This window comes from Aphis gossypii, chromosome X (assembly GCF_020184175.1).
Source record: "Aphis gossypii isolate Hap1 chromosome X, ASM2018417v2, whole genome shotgun sequence".
In the NCBI taxonomy this organism is placed as follows: Eukaryota; Metazoa; Arthropoda; class Insecta; order Hemiptera; family Aphididae; genus Aphis; species Aphis gossypii.
This window is the reverse complement of record NC_065533.1, coordinates 15385587-15402474: the sequence shown is the minus strand read 5'-3', so window position 1 is coordinate 15402474 and position 16888 is coordinate 15385587. Positions and strand designations below refer to the sequence as shown.

The 16888-nt window shown below is 26.3% G+C and overlaps 2 protein-coding genes and 1 pseudogene across 2 annotated transcripts in view; 2 read left to right on the top strand and 1 right to left on the bottom strand.

Annotated features, from left to right (window-relative positions):
• The window catches only part of LOC126552168 (fibrinogen silencer-binding protein-like), a 39858-nt gene that overhangs the window by 3229 nt on the left and 19741 nt on the right, over nt 1–16888 (bottom strand). The window lies entirely within an intron of this gene.
• On the top strand, nt 1291–3060 carry LOC126552381 (piggyBac transposable element-derived protein 4-like). The gene has a single exon (XM_050207079.1). The coding sequence runs from the start codon at nt 1291–1293 to the stop codon at nt 3058–3060; it is 1770 nt and encodes a 589-aa protein (XP_050063036.1).
• LOC126552169 (uncharacterized) lies at nt 11712–13456 on the top strand (annotated as a pseudogene).

Sequence of the window (16888 nt, the reverse complement as noted above, 5' to 3'; positions counted from 1 at the left end):
AAGTAATTAATATCCACTATCATTTCTTCAACTTCTAGGTAACTATCTAGGAGCTAACTATCTGAAGGATTACTACTGATAAACGGAAAGCAGCAAAACCAAAACTTTATCTGCCAAATAAATTTATCCAACGGTTACTTATCTATTAGTTAGCTATACTACTGAAAAACCGGGCCTTAATCCATTTTGTTACATTACCATTTTTTTGTTTAATCAATATACAGGCATCCATCTCCAATCATACCATGTTTACTAAAAGAGTTATGCTTAAAAGGTAATAAATTAAATAATATGATTGAGTTATAATAAAGGTGTGTAAAAGGGTATAAGTCAGTATCATGATGTTTTAAAGGTAATAAGTCACTTAAGTGCAATAGTTATTAAAATTTTCAAAATGTTATGTTGTACAATAGTATAGGTAACTCATAATTTAACACTTAATAAGAATGTGTGTTCGTATTATACATTTTTTAAATAATAATATTATAATCATAAATAAAAAATATTAAAACATCATTATTAATTAATTACAATAAAAATATAATAATTTTTTTATTATTATAATTGTCTAATAATCTTTTTAAGTAATATTATTTAAACTGTACAAAACAAATATTATAATAATAATATTATTAAACTACCGAAAATATATTATACAAAAATCGTCATAATGTTATTATTATAACATTATATTTCTAATCATATTTGTGTACTGTATTAATAATAATATTATATTATTATCATTACACAATTGTTATCTGGGATTTGTTTCAAAATAGAATATATGACAACATTTAATTATAATATATTCTAGACTGACAAATCATCTCCGTTCAGAATCGTTTTTCGTGTACAATGATACCAATCATTGCATTCAAATTTAACCCTTAACTACCGACATGCGGTCTATCGGACCGCCGCAAGTATTTGTTTACAATTTACTATTTATACAGTGTTGTAAATTTTATTTTATTTTGTAGTACCTTTAAATGATCGACATCTAGTTAAGTTGGCAATGTTTAATATTCTGGTGTTTTATTTTTTTCCTTGGAAATACAATATTTATTTTGAGAGCGGTCTGTCAGACCGTACGTCGGTATAAACTACCGATCACAATTGGTTATTTTTAGTCTCGATTTTCTAACTATTATGTTTTCGTACCCAAACAAGATAAGGATTTAATACATTACACATTTAATCAGTCATGCCGGTGCGGTCTAACAGTTTGTCTATCAATACGGTTGTTTTTTTTTCAATATTCGTTTATTTTTTTACATTTTTTAATTGGCAATGAGTGTTCCAAGTAAAAGTTCTGTACCAGTAAATTCAAATGATTTCGAAGCAATAATTGACCAATGGTTAGATTGTGAGAGTGATGTGGATATCGATAATAGTGACATAGTTATAGAAAGTGAACACGACACAAATTCTGAAATTTCAGATAGCGATACAAATTCAGAGTATGGTGAATCGGAAGACACGACCGATGGAAAAGTTAGTAAATTTTACTATGGAAAAAATAAATATAAATGGTCACAAAAATCATTTTATAGTCGTAATACTAGAACCTTACAACACAATATCGTAGTAAATTTGCCTGGATTACGAAATAGTTATCGCAATAATTCTAACATAACACCTTTACAAGCGTGGTCCTATTTTGTTGACGATGAAATTTTATTTGAAATTTTGACTTGGACAAATATTGAAATTTCTAAACACAGAGAAAAATATCAAATATATTCAAGTGATTTGAGAGACGTTGATATTATAGAACTACGAGCTTTTATTGGCTTATTATTTTACTCCGCTGTGTTCAAATCAAACCATGAAGATATTTCTTCAATATTTGCGACTGATGGGAGTGGAAGAGATATTTTTCGTTGTGTTACTAGTAAAAACCGTTTTTCTATTTTACTTGCATGTCTACGGTTTGATAACCCTGACGATAGAGAAGCCAGAAAAATAAACGATCCAGCAGCAGCTATTTCTGGAATATTCAATAGATTTGTCAATAACTGCCAAACTGTTTATACAATGGGTACATGTGTATGTGTGGATGAAATGTTAGTTGGATTTCGAGGACGGTGTAAATTCAAAATGTATTTACCACTCAAACCTGTGAAATATGGTTTAAAAATTATGTGTTTAGTTGACGCTAAAACCAATTATTTTTATAACGGATATATATATGTTGGAAAAGATTCTGATGGAAATACTTTAGATGAAAATGATAGAAAATTTTCTAAACCTACTCAATCTGTTTTACGTCTCACAAAGCCAATAAATAAAACTAATCGTAATATCACTGCAGACAACTGGTTTACGTCAATTGAACTTATTGAAGAATTAAAAAAGAGAGGGAATACTTATGTTGGTACTGTCCGGAAAAATAAAAGAGAAATTCCTCCCGAATTTTTGCCTAAAAAAAATCGTCAGATCGGCTCGTCATTATTTGGTTTTACAAAAGATATTACTCTTGTTTCTTTTACTCCAAAATCAAATAAATGTGTGATTTTAGCATCGTCTATGCATCATAACAGCTCAATTGAAAATACTGGTAAACCTGAAATAATAGAGTTCTATAATTCAACAAAAGGAGGTGTAGACAGTTTAGATCAAAAATGTGCTATTTATTGTACTGGAAGGCGAACTCGGCGATGGCCAATGGCAATATTTTTACGTGTACTAGATATTTCGGGTGTGAATGCTTATATTGTTCATAAAACCAATGAGAACTTTAATGACATTGCTAGAATTAATTTTATGAAAAAATTAGCACATTCATTAGTTGTACCCGAGATGGAAAGAAGACTTCAAAATAAGAGAATCAATAAAGAAATCAAATCAAATATTAGGCGCGTTTTGAATATACGAAAAGATTTGTCAAGTACTCCATTACACGATCACCTACTAAATCCTCGTAAGACATGCTATTTATGCCCACCAAAAAAAAAAAGAAAGACATCGTATCCTTGCTATTTATGTGGACAACCCATATGTTTGGAATGTTCAAAAAAAGTTTGTAAAGAATGTATAGGAATCTCGGAAGAAATTTAAAGGTAGATTAATTCGTAATAAAAATATATCAATTTTAATCGTTGTAATTTTTATTTTTTAAATGTAAATAATTATTTTTTTCAGGTTATATCATTAGGGTATGAAGTTTAGAAGAAAATAATTTATGTTTAATTTCAATAATATGAGTAATATTTCTTTTTTTTTTAACAATTTTCAAAAAGAAAAAAAAAAGGAAATTTTTTTTATTTTTTTTTATTTCGACTGTGTAAAAGTACCTAATTTTTTTTTTTATGTATAGATACCATTAAGAGTACTTCAAATAAATATAAATTAAATTTTGTTGCATTAAAACTCGTATACTTTGTCATTTAGGCTAAGTACATGAATATGCGGTCTGGTAGACCGCACGTCGGCAATTATGTTACTAATTTACACGTCGGTAGTTGAGGGTTAATCTACCCTTGTCCGAGGTCCACCCCACCCCCTAATGTACAGCAGAGCGGTACCCACTTGCCGACTTTTTTATTTTATTTTTTTTAATTATCACCTAAATCCTATTGTTGCAATAATATTTATATATACATTATTAGTACAATATAGTAAGTTATTAATTAATTATTACTTAACTATCTTAGTTTGTGCTCAATTTTGTCAAACACAAGTAAGTGCCTATGTATTTTATATTAACTCATCATACCTACTATTATTATTTAATATTATTGTGAACTGTACATTAAACTGTAATGCTTTACACAATTATTATGAATTTGTATCTTTAAAATTACTAAATCAAAATATTAACATTTTTTGTTTTATTTGTATTATTTATCAAGATAGGTAACTAAAAAGGACTAAATAATTACAATGGCCAATTAATTTGACACAGTTGTGAAGTTCATAAAAAAAAAATTTAATTGATAAATTAAAAAAGAAAAATTTAATTAGTTTTTCTTTTAAGTAATATACATTGTAGTACACGAGTGCATAACTATTATTAAGTTACACAGATAAACATATTATAATATTATGTATAATACTGCCTCGATAGTACCTATATCGTATTTAGTTTAAGGACTACTATTAAGTTTTTATGTGTATCTATATATTGGTAAATTACTCGAAACTTTACTATTAAACATGACTAATTTATAGGTAAAAAGCATTTTTTTTATACTTTTTTTAGCATTCTCGCTAAAACAAAATACGAATTAACTTCAAAATACTCTATATTTAAAGTTAATTATGAATACCTATTTTAGAGTTAATGTTTGTGTTATATTTTAAAAATATTTGTATCCATACTTTTGGTTCCTTTTTTTTCGTTTGAATTAGGTGGCATATTACTATAAATGGGAAAAGAGTTAGTTGTTTTTAAGATCGCTGGTCTCCAACACGACATACATGCTCCTTTTCTATAAAAAACATTGAAAGTTGATCAACAAATTGATATATGTTATTTATTTTTATTTAATATATTTTTAATATTATAATTAGGGCTCGGAAGTTGATGCATTTTGCATTTTTTTTTAATTTATGTAGTCATTAATCTATCAAGCTAAAAATCCGATTTAGATGGTCTACTAAAATAATCTGAAATTTTTATTTTGCATTTTTTGCCTTTTTTTCTCATTTATATCATTTTATCACGGTCTTACATTTTAAATCATTTTTTTTTCGACAAATACGTCATTTTTCTAAAATATAACGAAATTTTCTTTTACATACATTTAATGCTTCATTTTTTTCATTAAATGTGAAAATGTCATAAAAATAAAATATACCTAATATCTTATTTTAACTTTTAAATATAGCTTATTGTTGTTAGTGTTACGAAAATAACTAGGTACACTAAAATTACTGGCCGTGGTCGAGCTGTTTATCTCGCAATGTTTGAAATATAGTGTATTTATAGTTTATACTTTGTAGACTATAGTATATTTATATTTATAGGGTATTATTGTAAACAATAAAATGATTAATTTTCAATAACAGCTAACACGTATTGTAGCCGCTATATTTTGTATGATATAATTTAGTATTCGACCGTCTCGTGTAGCGTATTGTTGACCGTTGTCCTATCTTAAGAACTTTTCTATTAAAAAATGCCTAAAAACAAAACTTCGACTATTGCTCGTTCACGTGCGTTTGTGTCTGAATTCGGAAGTGATATTTTTTCAACTGATGGATATATACTTTTTTGTAAGATATGTGACTTTAAAGTTGCCGCAGATAAAAAGTTCACTGTGGAACAACACGTGTCACGTCAAAAGCATATACATGGTATTGAGCGCAAAAATTTACAAACTGAAAAATCAAAAAATCAAAGTTTACTGACACAACCATCCAGAAAATGTACATTTAATTATGATTTGTGTCAAGCCCTATTATTGTCTAATATTTCGTTGAATTAATTGTCCAACGACTGTTTTCGTAACTTTTTGGAAAAATATACAATCAAGAGTATTCCCGTCGAATCGACATTGAGAAAATCGTATGTTGCCCAATGTTACGAAGAAACAATGAATAATATAAAAAAGTATTGTGAAAATCAAAAACTGTTGATATCTATTGACGAAACCACAGATGTGGAAGGCCGATACATCGCGAATGTAATTATCGGTACGTTAGAAATTGGATGCTCAGGAAAAATATTTTTACTTCACACAGAAGCACTGGAAAAAGCTAATCATACCAGCATTGCTAAATTATTGGATAAAGCACTTCATCTTTTGTGGCCTCAAGGGATTAAATACGACAATATTTTGCTGTTTTTGAGCGATGCAGCGCCATATATGGTAAAGGCTGGTAAAGGCATAAAAATAATGTACTCCAAAATGGAACATGTCACCTGTTTAGCTCACAGACTACACAGGGTTGCAGAAGAAGTTAGGTTCAGTAGTCAGAAAAGAAATCCGTAGATATTTACATTTCAATGATAACAGTAAAATTTTAGATAGACAACATCCAAATTTTGATCGATTACATAAAATACGCCCACTTATTGACCATTTAAATGATAAATTTAATTCAATTCCGTATCCAAGGGACTTATCGCTCGACGAACAAATATGTGCAACAAAAGCACGAAGTTATTTAAAAAAATATATGCCGGCTAAACCACACAAATGGGGGTTTGAATTCTTTGTCTTGTGTGATTCGAAAGGATTTTCTTACCAATTTGAAATTTATTCAGGCCAAGAAAATGATAATAGATTTCGTTTACCACACGAGCCTGATCTTGGCGCTAGTTCAAACATAGTAGTACGGCTCACAAGAAATATTGAACGTAATAAAAATCATAGAATTTATTTCGATAATTTTTATACAAGTATTCCTTTAGCTGCGTACCTAAAGCAGAATGGAATATTGTGCTTAGGGACAATCAGGAAAGATCGCTTACCAAATAATAAAATTCCAGATGAAAGGACAATAAAAAATGACCCACGAGGAAAATCTTATGAATATTTAACTGTATATGAAAACACACCAATTTCTGTAACTTCCTGGAAAGATAACAAGCAAGTGAATTTATTATCGACATACTGTGGAATACTACCAATGCAATCCGCGAAAAGATTCGACAAAAAATTTAAAAAAAAAATTGATATCGACTGTCCAAACATTATAAAAGAGTATAATCGATTCATGGGTGGGATGGACCTACCCAGACAGCAATTATATAATATCAATATTATTATAACTTTAAAATTAAATTGCATTTTTAATATTATATTTATAAAGTTAACTAAATATTTTATGAAGTTTAAAAATATAATATTATAACCAAAATATTTTATTAATGATAAAATTGTATTAGTTTTATAATATTTAAGTTCTAACTAAATTAAAATGTTATTATCATATTCATATTTTAATTTGAAATAACATTATTCTAACAATATTATTATCATATTTTATTTAATTTTAATTTATAATATTTTAATATTAATCTCTTTAAAATATTATAGAAATCTAAAATTAATAATTTAAAATAATATTTTGTGTTAATCTTAGTTGAATATTTAAAGTTGATTAAATTTATAATATTTCAATTCATAATTTTCATTGCAGTGCGTATTATTAAAATAGGTACCACCTATTATATAAATTTGTATATTACCTATAATAAATGCATAATTATTTACATATTATAATATTAAAATACAATTTAAAAAAATTGTATTAATAATAATTTAATAATTTATTTATTTTTATTGTTTTCTTTTTATTATTATTACATGTTTTAATTATTATAGTTTTAACTATTACTATATTGTTAAAATATAATATAGGTATATATATATATTATGATTATAAAAAAGTACTGTTAAGGATAGGTAATTTGCGGTTAGCGTTATCGCGGCTTTGGGCACGCATTGTTTATTATGTTTCTATAGATAGGGGTGGCAACGATATATCAAATAATATAATCGTCATTCGTCAATCATATATCTATAATAAATAATATTATATTTATTCTTTAGGACTTTAGAGTGTATTACTGAGCAATAAATGATATATTATAAAATATGTTAATTATAATAATAATAATATAGCTATATAAAATAAAACAAATTCCCACGACTGATGTATTTCGTCAATATTTGGTGCTGGTGATGGTTACTTGCCATGCCGTCAGATCGACATACTTGTACAGTAGTTGTACATTTATTTGTTACTGGTGCCGTTCCCGAAGATTGTCGGTAAATGTGAATGTGATACAAGTCAAAGGAACGGCCAATATTACTTGTATTACTATAGTCAATTATGTCAGCCATGTGAACACCATGATTGTGCACTAGTTAAATGTACAATTATTATTGGCGTTTTTGCCATTTGGCAAGTACATCAGTCGTGAGAATCTGACCGTGCTGTACGTCTGTACAAAATTACAAAATATTAGGGACTATTACTCGCTGTATAATAAATAATAATATAATATTATCTCATCTTATCTTCTAGTCGTCGTGCTGTCACCGGTGGAAGTACCACCTCTCTATCGTTGGTGTATACGACTGGGGAAGCGCGGGGTAAGCCCAGCCACCAGGGTTATTTATAAATTGTATTTATAGTTATTCTTATAAGTTTATATTGATTTTCCCATAGACCTTATATCTAATCTAATCTGCTATACTGATTTATTATCATATTTTAATCAACGGCCCAGTGAATTTATAGACAGTAACATTTTACGTATAATTCTAATACAAAAATTATATGATGGTTATTGTCATGCCTAAATAACTCATTTAACCACGGTTATTGGTAAGTGCGAGTGTGCGACGCCGCTCCGGACTGCGGAATACAGACTGCATACTGATAGACGGACAGTGTTTGTGTGTGTATTTACACGAATGTTACTTACGATTTGTGACTTGTATTTGATTTTGCTCTTTTCGGCCTGACCAGGGACTAGTGATTAATTATTATTATTATTCTCCAATCGCCATACAGTAACGGTAAGTAATATCCACTTAATTGCTTATAAAAATATTAATAAGTTGTTGTATTTTACCAAACTATTATGTGTTTAGTTGTCATTTACTAATGGAAATGGCTTTATATTAGTAATAACATGTGCGCTTTTAGAAATTACCTTATTTAGGTTTATTGAGGGAGGATTATATACTTTTAATTTTATAAAACTATTATGTGGTCCAAATTGGTCCAAATGGTAGGTAGTGATTCTAAGAATATATATTAATATAGGTAGGTACCACCAATTTATTATTGAAAATACACCTGGTGAAAATAAAATAAAACCAAAACTATAGGTCTATATTATAATTACACTAATTCCATGACTTGGTATTTACATATCTAATATTTTAAGTTGTATTAAAGGTAAAAATAAATAACTTAATAAGTAATAACTATAACCTATCCATACCTTCAATAATTCAGTGTAGCTGTTACCTGCTAGTTTGATGCATCATATTATAACATACCTCATGCTTACAGCAGTGTTAAATTATCAAAGGCATGGTTTTATTCAAATTCTATGACAGTATAAATTAATTCAATTTTTTATTATTTCTCAGATAATTGTTTATTTAATTTTGGCTTAAACACTAAAATATAAATTGTACTTCAGTACACCTGCATTATGAATATTAGTAGTCGTACTAAACGAAGAAAAATTAAAAATGAAATTGATGTTATACTAGACGAACCAAAATTATTATATAATTTGCCTGATGAGCCTTCTCAATCTAAAGACACAATATTTTCGAAACCTTGTAAATTGCTTACACAATCTTCAATTAATTTTTTAAAACCTAAGCAACTTCCAGGAAATTCAAAAGATGAATCAATATTACCAAAAACTACAATTTCTAATGATTTTACTTCTTCTGTTTTTAATTGTCAAGATAGTAATAATTTATCTAGCCCCATTTACTTCCCCAGTAATGAAATCTGGTCTAGTCCTGTTGATGATCAACAAGATGATCAAGGAATACACCTTCAAGATATAAGAAGTTTTTTGGGAAGTTGGGCTATTCAGTTTAATGTGCCTCATAATGCTATTAATGCATTATTAAAAGGCTTAAAAAGTCATCCTTGTTTTAACTATTTGCCTAAAGATATTAGAACACTACTCAGTACTCCAAAACAAATTTCAAATAAAATTAGGTGTGTTAACCCAGGATCCTATGATCATTTTGGTTTGACTGCAGGAATATTAAGATATGCTACTCCTAATTCTGAAGAAATTAAACTTGCCATTGGTATTGATGGATTACCGATTTCTAAAAGTAGTGGTGGTCAATTTTGGCCTATTATGGCTTATATCATTAATTCTCGTTCAGTGTTTTCAACCGTTTTTCCTGTTGGATTGTATTATGGAAACTTAAAGCCCAGTGATAGCAATGATTACCTGCACGATTTTGTAAATGAAGCATGTGAACTTCTTACTAGTGGAATTGATTTTAATGGTTTACATTTAAAAGTATCAATAAATGTTTTCTGCTGTGATTCTCCGGCCAAAGCTTTTATTTTAAAAATTAAAAGCCATTCTGGATTTTCATCATGTAGTAAATGTTACATTGAAGGAGAATATAAAAACAATAGGGTTTGTTTTCCTTATTCTTCAATAAAGTCCACTGAAAGAACACACCAGTCATATATAACCATGTCAGATGAAGACCATCACATTAATAATCAAGTTTCTATTTTATCTGAATTGCCTAATACTGATATTGTTAGCATTTTTTCGCTAGACTATATGCATCTGGTTTGTCTTGGTGTTATGAAAAAACTATTGATTCTCTGGATGAATAAAGGCCCATTAAATGTCCGTATTCGTGCTGCAGCAGTACATGAGTTATCAAACTATTTATTAAACCTCAATCAATATATACCATCTGATTTTGTAAGGAAAGCTCGAGAACTAAGTGAAGTTTCACGTTGGAAAGCAACAGAGTTTCGATCATTTTTACTATATTTTGGACCCATAGTGCTAAAAAATATTTTAAATGAAAAGTGTTATGTGCATTTTATGGCTCTTAGCATTTCTATGAATATATTACTCAGTCCAGATCGCGGAGAGTTATTAGAATACGCAAACCAATTACTTGATTATTTTGTTAAACAATTTGAAATTATTTATGGAGTACAATTTTCATCTCATAATATTCATGGTTTGATTCATTTATCTGATGCATATAAACAATTTGGTCCTCTTGATAATTGTTGTGCTTTCAAATTTGAAAACTACATGAAAGAACTGAAATCATTAATAAGAAAACACGAAAAACCACTTGAGCAAGTTGTCAATCGTTACTCAGAAAGAAATGCATTAACTATTGAAGAAATTTTTAATAACCCATCTAATAAAAATAAAAACCATATTATACAGAAAATCCTATTCTTGAACAAGAACATTATGATGGTCCTTTAATTGAAAATTGTACTGGATCTCAGTATAAAAGATTATTTTTTAAAACTTTGAAAATAAAAGTCAAAGGAAATGCTGATTGTTTTGCCTTAACAGATAACGAGCTAATTATTAAATGTTTGAATATTATTTATGATAAGGGTGAAGTTTATCTTATTGGGAAGTGTTTTAAAACTATTACATCACTATACAATGACCCAATAAATTCATCAATGTTAAATATTTACCATGTGGATAAAATGTCAAACACGGTTAAAAGTTGGCATGTTTCTAAAATTGTTAAAAAAATGATGATTATTGAACATAATAATCAAAAAATAGCAATGCCAATCATCCATACAAACAAGGATTAAATACAAATTTATTGTATTTATTTTTCTATAGTCTTATTAAGTTATTAGATTTAAATTTAATATGTAAATAATAATAGTTCTAATTTTGATGACTTCTAAAATTAATTATTTTATAAATTGTTAAACATATAATGTAAATTAAATTAATTTATATACACAATGCTTATGCATTTTAAATACCTAGTTCCTACTATTAATTAATAGTAATATATATACTATATAGTTTATAGTTAAGTTGTTTAATAAAATTGGGAATAAAATATAAATGTATCTATATTAATTAAAAATATTACTTCAGGCATAATAAAAGGAATTACCCATAACTATAGATGTATAGGTAGGTATATTATTTTAACTTATATATTATATTATATTGTAACAATTTTATCATATTAAAGATGAAGTTCATTATTTATTTATTATTATTACATTTTTTCCAGATGAATACATGGATCGTAGTTTATTTTTACAAAGACAATTCAGTCGAAGCAGTACCTAATATTTGGTTTAAAAAAAACATTTGTGCTTGGCCTAAAGACACTAAATTGATCAACAAATCAATTGAAACTAGAGTCAAACCAAATAAAAAAGATTTTACATTTTTTTCTGCAAGAAAGTTGGGAAATAAAGATTATGGTATGGATTATTTCTTTCGAACACTTAAGAATATTTTAGTTTTTACAATTCCAAATTTATTTTTTTAGATTCTTTATCAGAGGCCCGAGGAAAAATACCTAAAGCTTTATATAAATCTGATCTCTCGAGTGCTGAAGACGATGAAAAAACTACAAAAAGTCCTAAGAAAAAACAAAAAATGAATATCACACTACCAGTTGCAGGCTGTTCAAAAAACAATTCATTAATTGCTAGTGATTTTCCTCCACATTTTAATAGCACATTGATTAAAGGTAATATGAAATTACATGACTACTATTAGTATTGATATATTTATATCAGGTATTAGCTTTTCACAATATAAGGTCTATAATATTATTTATTACTTGTTTCATTGTTTGCAACTAATTTATGTTTTAGGAAATCACGAATCAACACAATATATTAACACAAAAGAAAAAAAAAATGATACATTTTCAAAAATTAACTCAGACTCTGGTGATTCTGAAAATGATGCTGTATGGGTCATTGAAGATTATTCAAATCAGCAAAAAAGTAAAAAAATAAAATAAATAATGTTTATTAGCATGTAACTTATATATATAGCAATATAACAATTGGATTACACACATATTATAATAACATAATAATAATTTGTTTTATAGACTCTGAAAATGAAGTGCAACCTGAACAACTGAATGATTTTATTATGAGTCAAAATTTGAATTGGTCATTTGACGAAACAAATTTGATTTTTGAAAAAGAAATTAATTTTTCTGGTAGTAAATGGTCTGTTGAAAAACAAAAAGATGATTTACCTATAATATCTGGTGCAGTACTCAAGCATAAATGTCATGAAAATCTATCACAATCACATGTCAAAGTATTGAATTTTAATGACAAAAATACCGAAGACGATGAAACTTTAATTAAAAAAGATATACAAGGTACCTATTAAGTATATTTAATATTTTTATTTTAGTTTTAATAATTTTCAAACTCTTTATTCAAAGGTACATACTATTATTTCGGAGCTAATACCATATTCTTCTATTTAAAATAGTTCATAAATACTTTTTGGGAGGTTTTAAAGATTTGAATCTTTAAAAATATTTTCAAATATTCACCATTTAGTATTTTATTTATTTCAATGAATTATAACATAATTAATTGATTAATTGTAATAATGCAAATTAAATTTTTTCTTTAAATTAATCTTAAATTGTAGTAGGTATTAAATATTAATTTTTGTTTTACACTTTTCAATTTAAATTTGATTTTATTGGGCGTCTAATACTTAATTTAATATATTATTACAAATAATTAAATATCTCTAATTATAATAATCAATGTCTACTATTTTTATTTTTGTAGAACTAAAAAGTTATGTAGTTAAAACATTAACAAGTTTGAAGTATAGAATTGATGGTTTGGAAACATTAACCCAAACAATTCATTTAAACGTCGAGAAGATTATTGATAATCATATGTCTGTACCTGAACATCGCTCAACTGTATCCTATGAAGATAATATATCAGTAATAGATATGGATTCATATTTTCCTATTAAATGTTATGATGAGCTAACAAACTTTGAAACAATTATTTCTAATTTAGATGTTCGCCGTGTTTTGGTAATTATATATAATCTATATACAATCTATAATCAAAATGAAATAATACAAAATAATTTCAGGTCTCTAAATTGTCTTTATTGATAAGTGGATCACTAGGAAACAGCATAAGACGAATTTTAGGAAGAATGTTTCAAGATGATTTATTACAAACATACTCTTTATTAGGATTCAAAAAAAAGGAATCTTTTTCAGTACTCAAGTGCTATCGTTTAATATTTGGTAATAATTAATTACATATATATTAAAATATCAATTATATAAACATTTAAAATTAATGATTATGATACATGTTTAACATTTCAGATATTATAAGAAGCAATAGTAAGTTCAAACAAATTCCTGAAAAAGAAATTGACAAATGCATTGCTACTTGGTTGTCACATGCTAAATTCAGATTGCTCAAAAAATCTAAAAAAGTATCACCTGAAGACATAGATTTTGAATAATGTATATTATATTTACTTTTTTTTTTAATATTATATAAATAACTTTTTATTCATACTATTATTAGTATTATTATTAATGTATAGTATTACTATAATACAATCAAATTTATTTTGTCTTTTTTATAAAATAATAATTTTTTCTTATTGTTATTGGCAATTGCCCGTTTTGTTTTATTATAATGTAAAAAAGTTCAAATTCAAACAATATATTATCTTAAAGTGTCATCTTATTTTATTTTCTATTACTTGATGATTTGACCTATTTATATAATAATAATTTATTTAAATATTTTTATTCATATAATAATAATTAATAAAGGTGATTTGTTATATTCATAGAAAATAGGTAACTTATTATTTTTTTTTTTTTAAATATTTTTATAATTTATAATTCTGTGCATTACCTACTATATACTTATGTGGTGCATAATTATATAATTTTGCCTTTTTTTGAAACAAAATTTAAAATATTTACATGTTATTGTTTACAAGTAAATTAGATGAGATTGATTGACGAGAGGGGGGTTACCCAGTAGCGGCACCCTGTGGAAAGGTTTATGAAATTTAACCTAAAACTAAATTTATTAATATAATTATATAAATTAAAAAACATTTATGCAATAATAATTTGTTTATGTACCTATCATAATAATACAATAACTTGATAATGATGTTTTAATATCATTAATATCATTTTAATTTAACATTATGGAAACATTCAAATGATGTTTATCAATACTTAAATTAGTTGTTGTAAAATATTAACTTAATGTTGTTGTAACATTTATAAAATGTTATGGAATAATATTTTAGTAACATGAATAATGTGGCCAAAAAATTTGTCCACAATGTTATCACAACATTAAAAAAGATTTATGAAACCAAAAATGAACTTTATTGTAATATTGATATTTTTTTTTAAATATTAATATAAGATTATTATAATCTAAATTTGCTGTCTGGGTATTAGACAGTCTTATTGGCCGATATAAAATTCGAATGCGGTCGAGAAAATGGTACATGAGAATTTTTTATCATCTTATCGATACATCTGTAGTAAATTCGTGGTTATTATATAAAAGGGCTAGAACACAAATTGAACAACCATTGAATATACTCTTGTAGAATGGCGAAAAACTTTAGCTCATACTTTGACTAATATTGGTAATGTCCAGACTCCGACTAGAGGACGGCCGTGTTTGGAAAAAGAGATAAATAAGAAAAACAGAACAAGACCAACCCCTCTGCCTTCTCAAGATGTAAGGAAAGACTGTATTGGCCATTGGCCGGATTCAGTAGAAAAAAAAGGACGATGCAAACATCCTAATTGTAGTGGTTACACATATTTTAAATGTAATAAATGTGAGGTATATTTATGCATAAAAAAAAATTGTAACTGTTTTACAAATTATCATACTATGTAATTAACCAATTTGCGTGTATATATATTTTATAATCCAACAGTGTAATGGACTTTTAATAATTTGAAACTAATGTGCAATTTTATATAATAATTCCAAGGTGTGATATCAAACAATTAAGTGAGAAATATTATAATATTAACTTTATATTGTTCCTAAATAATACATTATAAATTTGTTAAATTAAATGATTAAGTTTTTAATTTTAAAAAGTTATTTTATTAAAAATAAGTACGTCATGTTATGTTTTAAAGAAAAGAATAAAAATAAAGTGAAATCTGAACTAATTATATTGTGTTATAATTATTAATTTATGTTACTCTTATGCGCAATGTTGCAAATATGCAACAATCTGAAAATCTTAAGTTATCTGGAAAATATTGAAGTAGGATTTTTTTTACTATTTTTACGTAAATCTACGACAAAAAATAAATAAGAAATATTTTTTTTTTTTAAAAAACAAAATATTGCGCATTGAAGGGTTAATAGTGGTCCTTAAACTAAATACGATATAGGTACTATCGAGGCAGTATTATACATAATATTATAATATGTTTATCTGTGTAACTTAATAATAGTATGCACTCGTGTACTACAATGTATATTACTTAAAAGAAAAACTAATTAAATTTTTCTTTTTTAATTTATCAATTAAATTTTTTTTTTATGAACTTCACAACTGTGTCAAATTAATTGGCCATTGTAATTATTTAGTCCTTTTTAGTTACCTATCTTGATAAATAATACAAATAAAACAAAAAATGTTAATATTTTGATTTAGTAATTTTAAAGATACAAATTCATAATAATTGTGTAAAGCATTACAGTTTAATGTACAGTTCACAATAAATATTAAATAATAATAGTAGGTATGATGAGTTAATATAAAATACATAGGCACTTACTTGTGTTTGACAAAATTGAGCACAAACTAAGATAGTTAAGTAATAATTAATTAATAACTTACTATATTGTACTAATAATGTATATATAAATATTATTGCAACAATAGGATTTAGGTGATAATTAAAAAAAATAAAATAAAAAAGTCGGCAAGTGGGTACCGCTCTGCTGTACATTAGGGGGTGGGGTGGACCTCGGACTAGGGTAGATTAAATTTGAATGCAATGATTGGTATCATTGTATACGAAAAACGATTCTGAACGGAGATGATTTGTCAGTCTAGAATATATTATAATTAAATATTGTCATATATTCCATTTTGAAACAAATATTCCGATTTCATAAAAATTTAAAATTCAAACGCTCAAAACATATTTCCTATAATGACGCTTAAAATTTTCTCTATAGCTTTTTGAAGCAAAACTTATGGACAACTCAGTGTTGAATTTTTTAACGTTAGATATAAATACAAACAATTTTATGAATTTTGAACTACAAAATAATTTGCAAATATTCATGATTTTGACGAATTTTTGTAAAAATTTGAACTTCAAATGCTAATAAAAAAAAATTCTGCCTATGTATTCTTATAATT

Bases quoted from the DNA above. Each gene is read 5' to 3' on its own strand.
- LOC126552381 (XM_050207079.1), top strand. From the start codon at position 1,291: ATGAGTGTTCCAAGTAAAAGTTCTGTACCAGTAAATTCAAATGATTTC.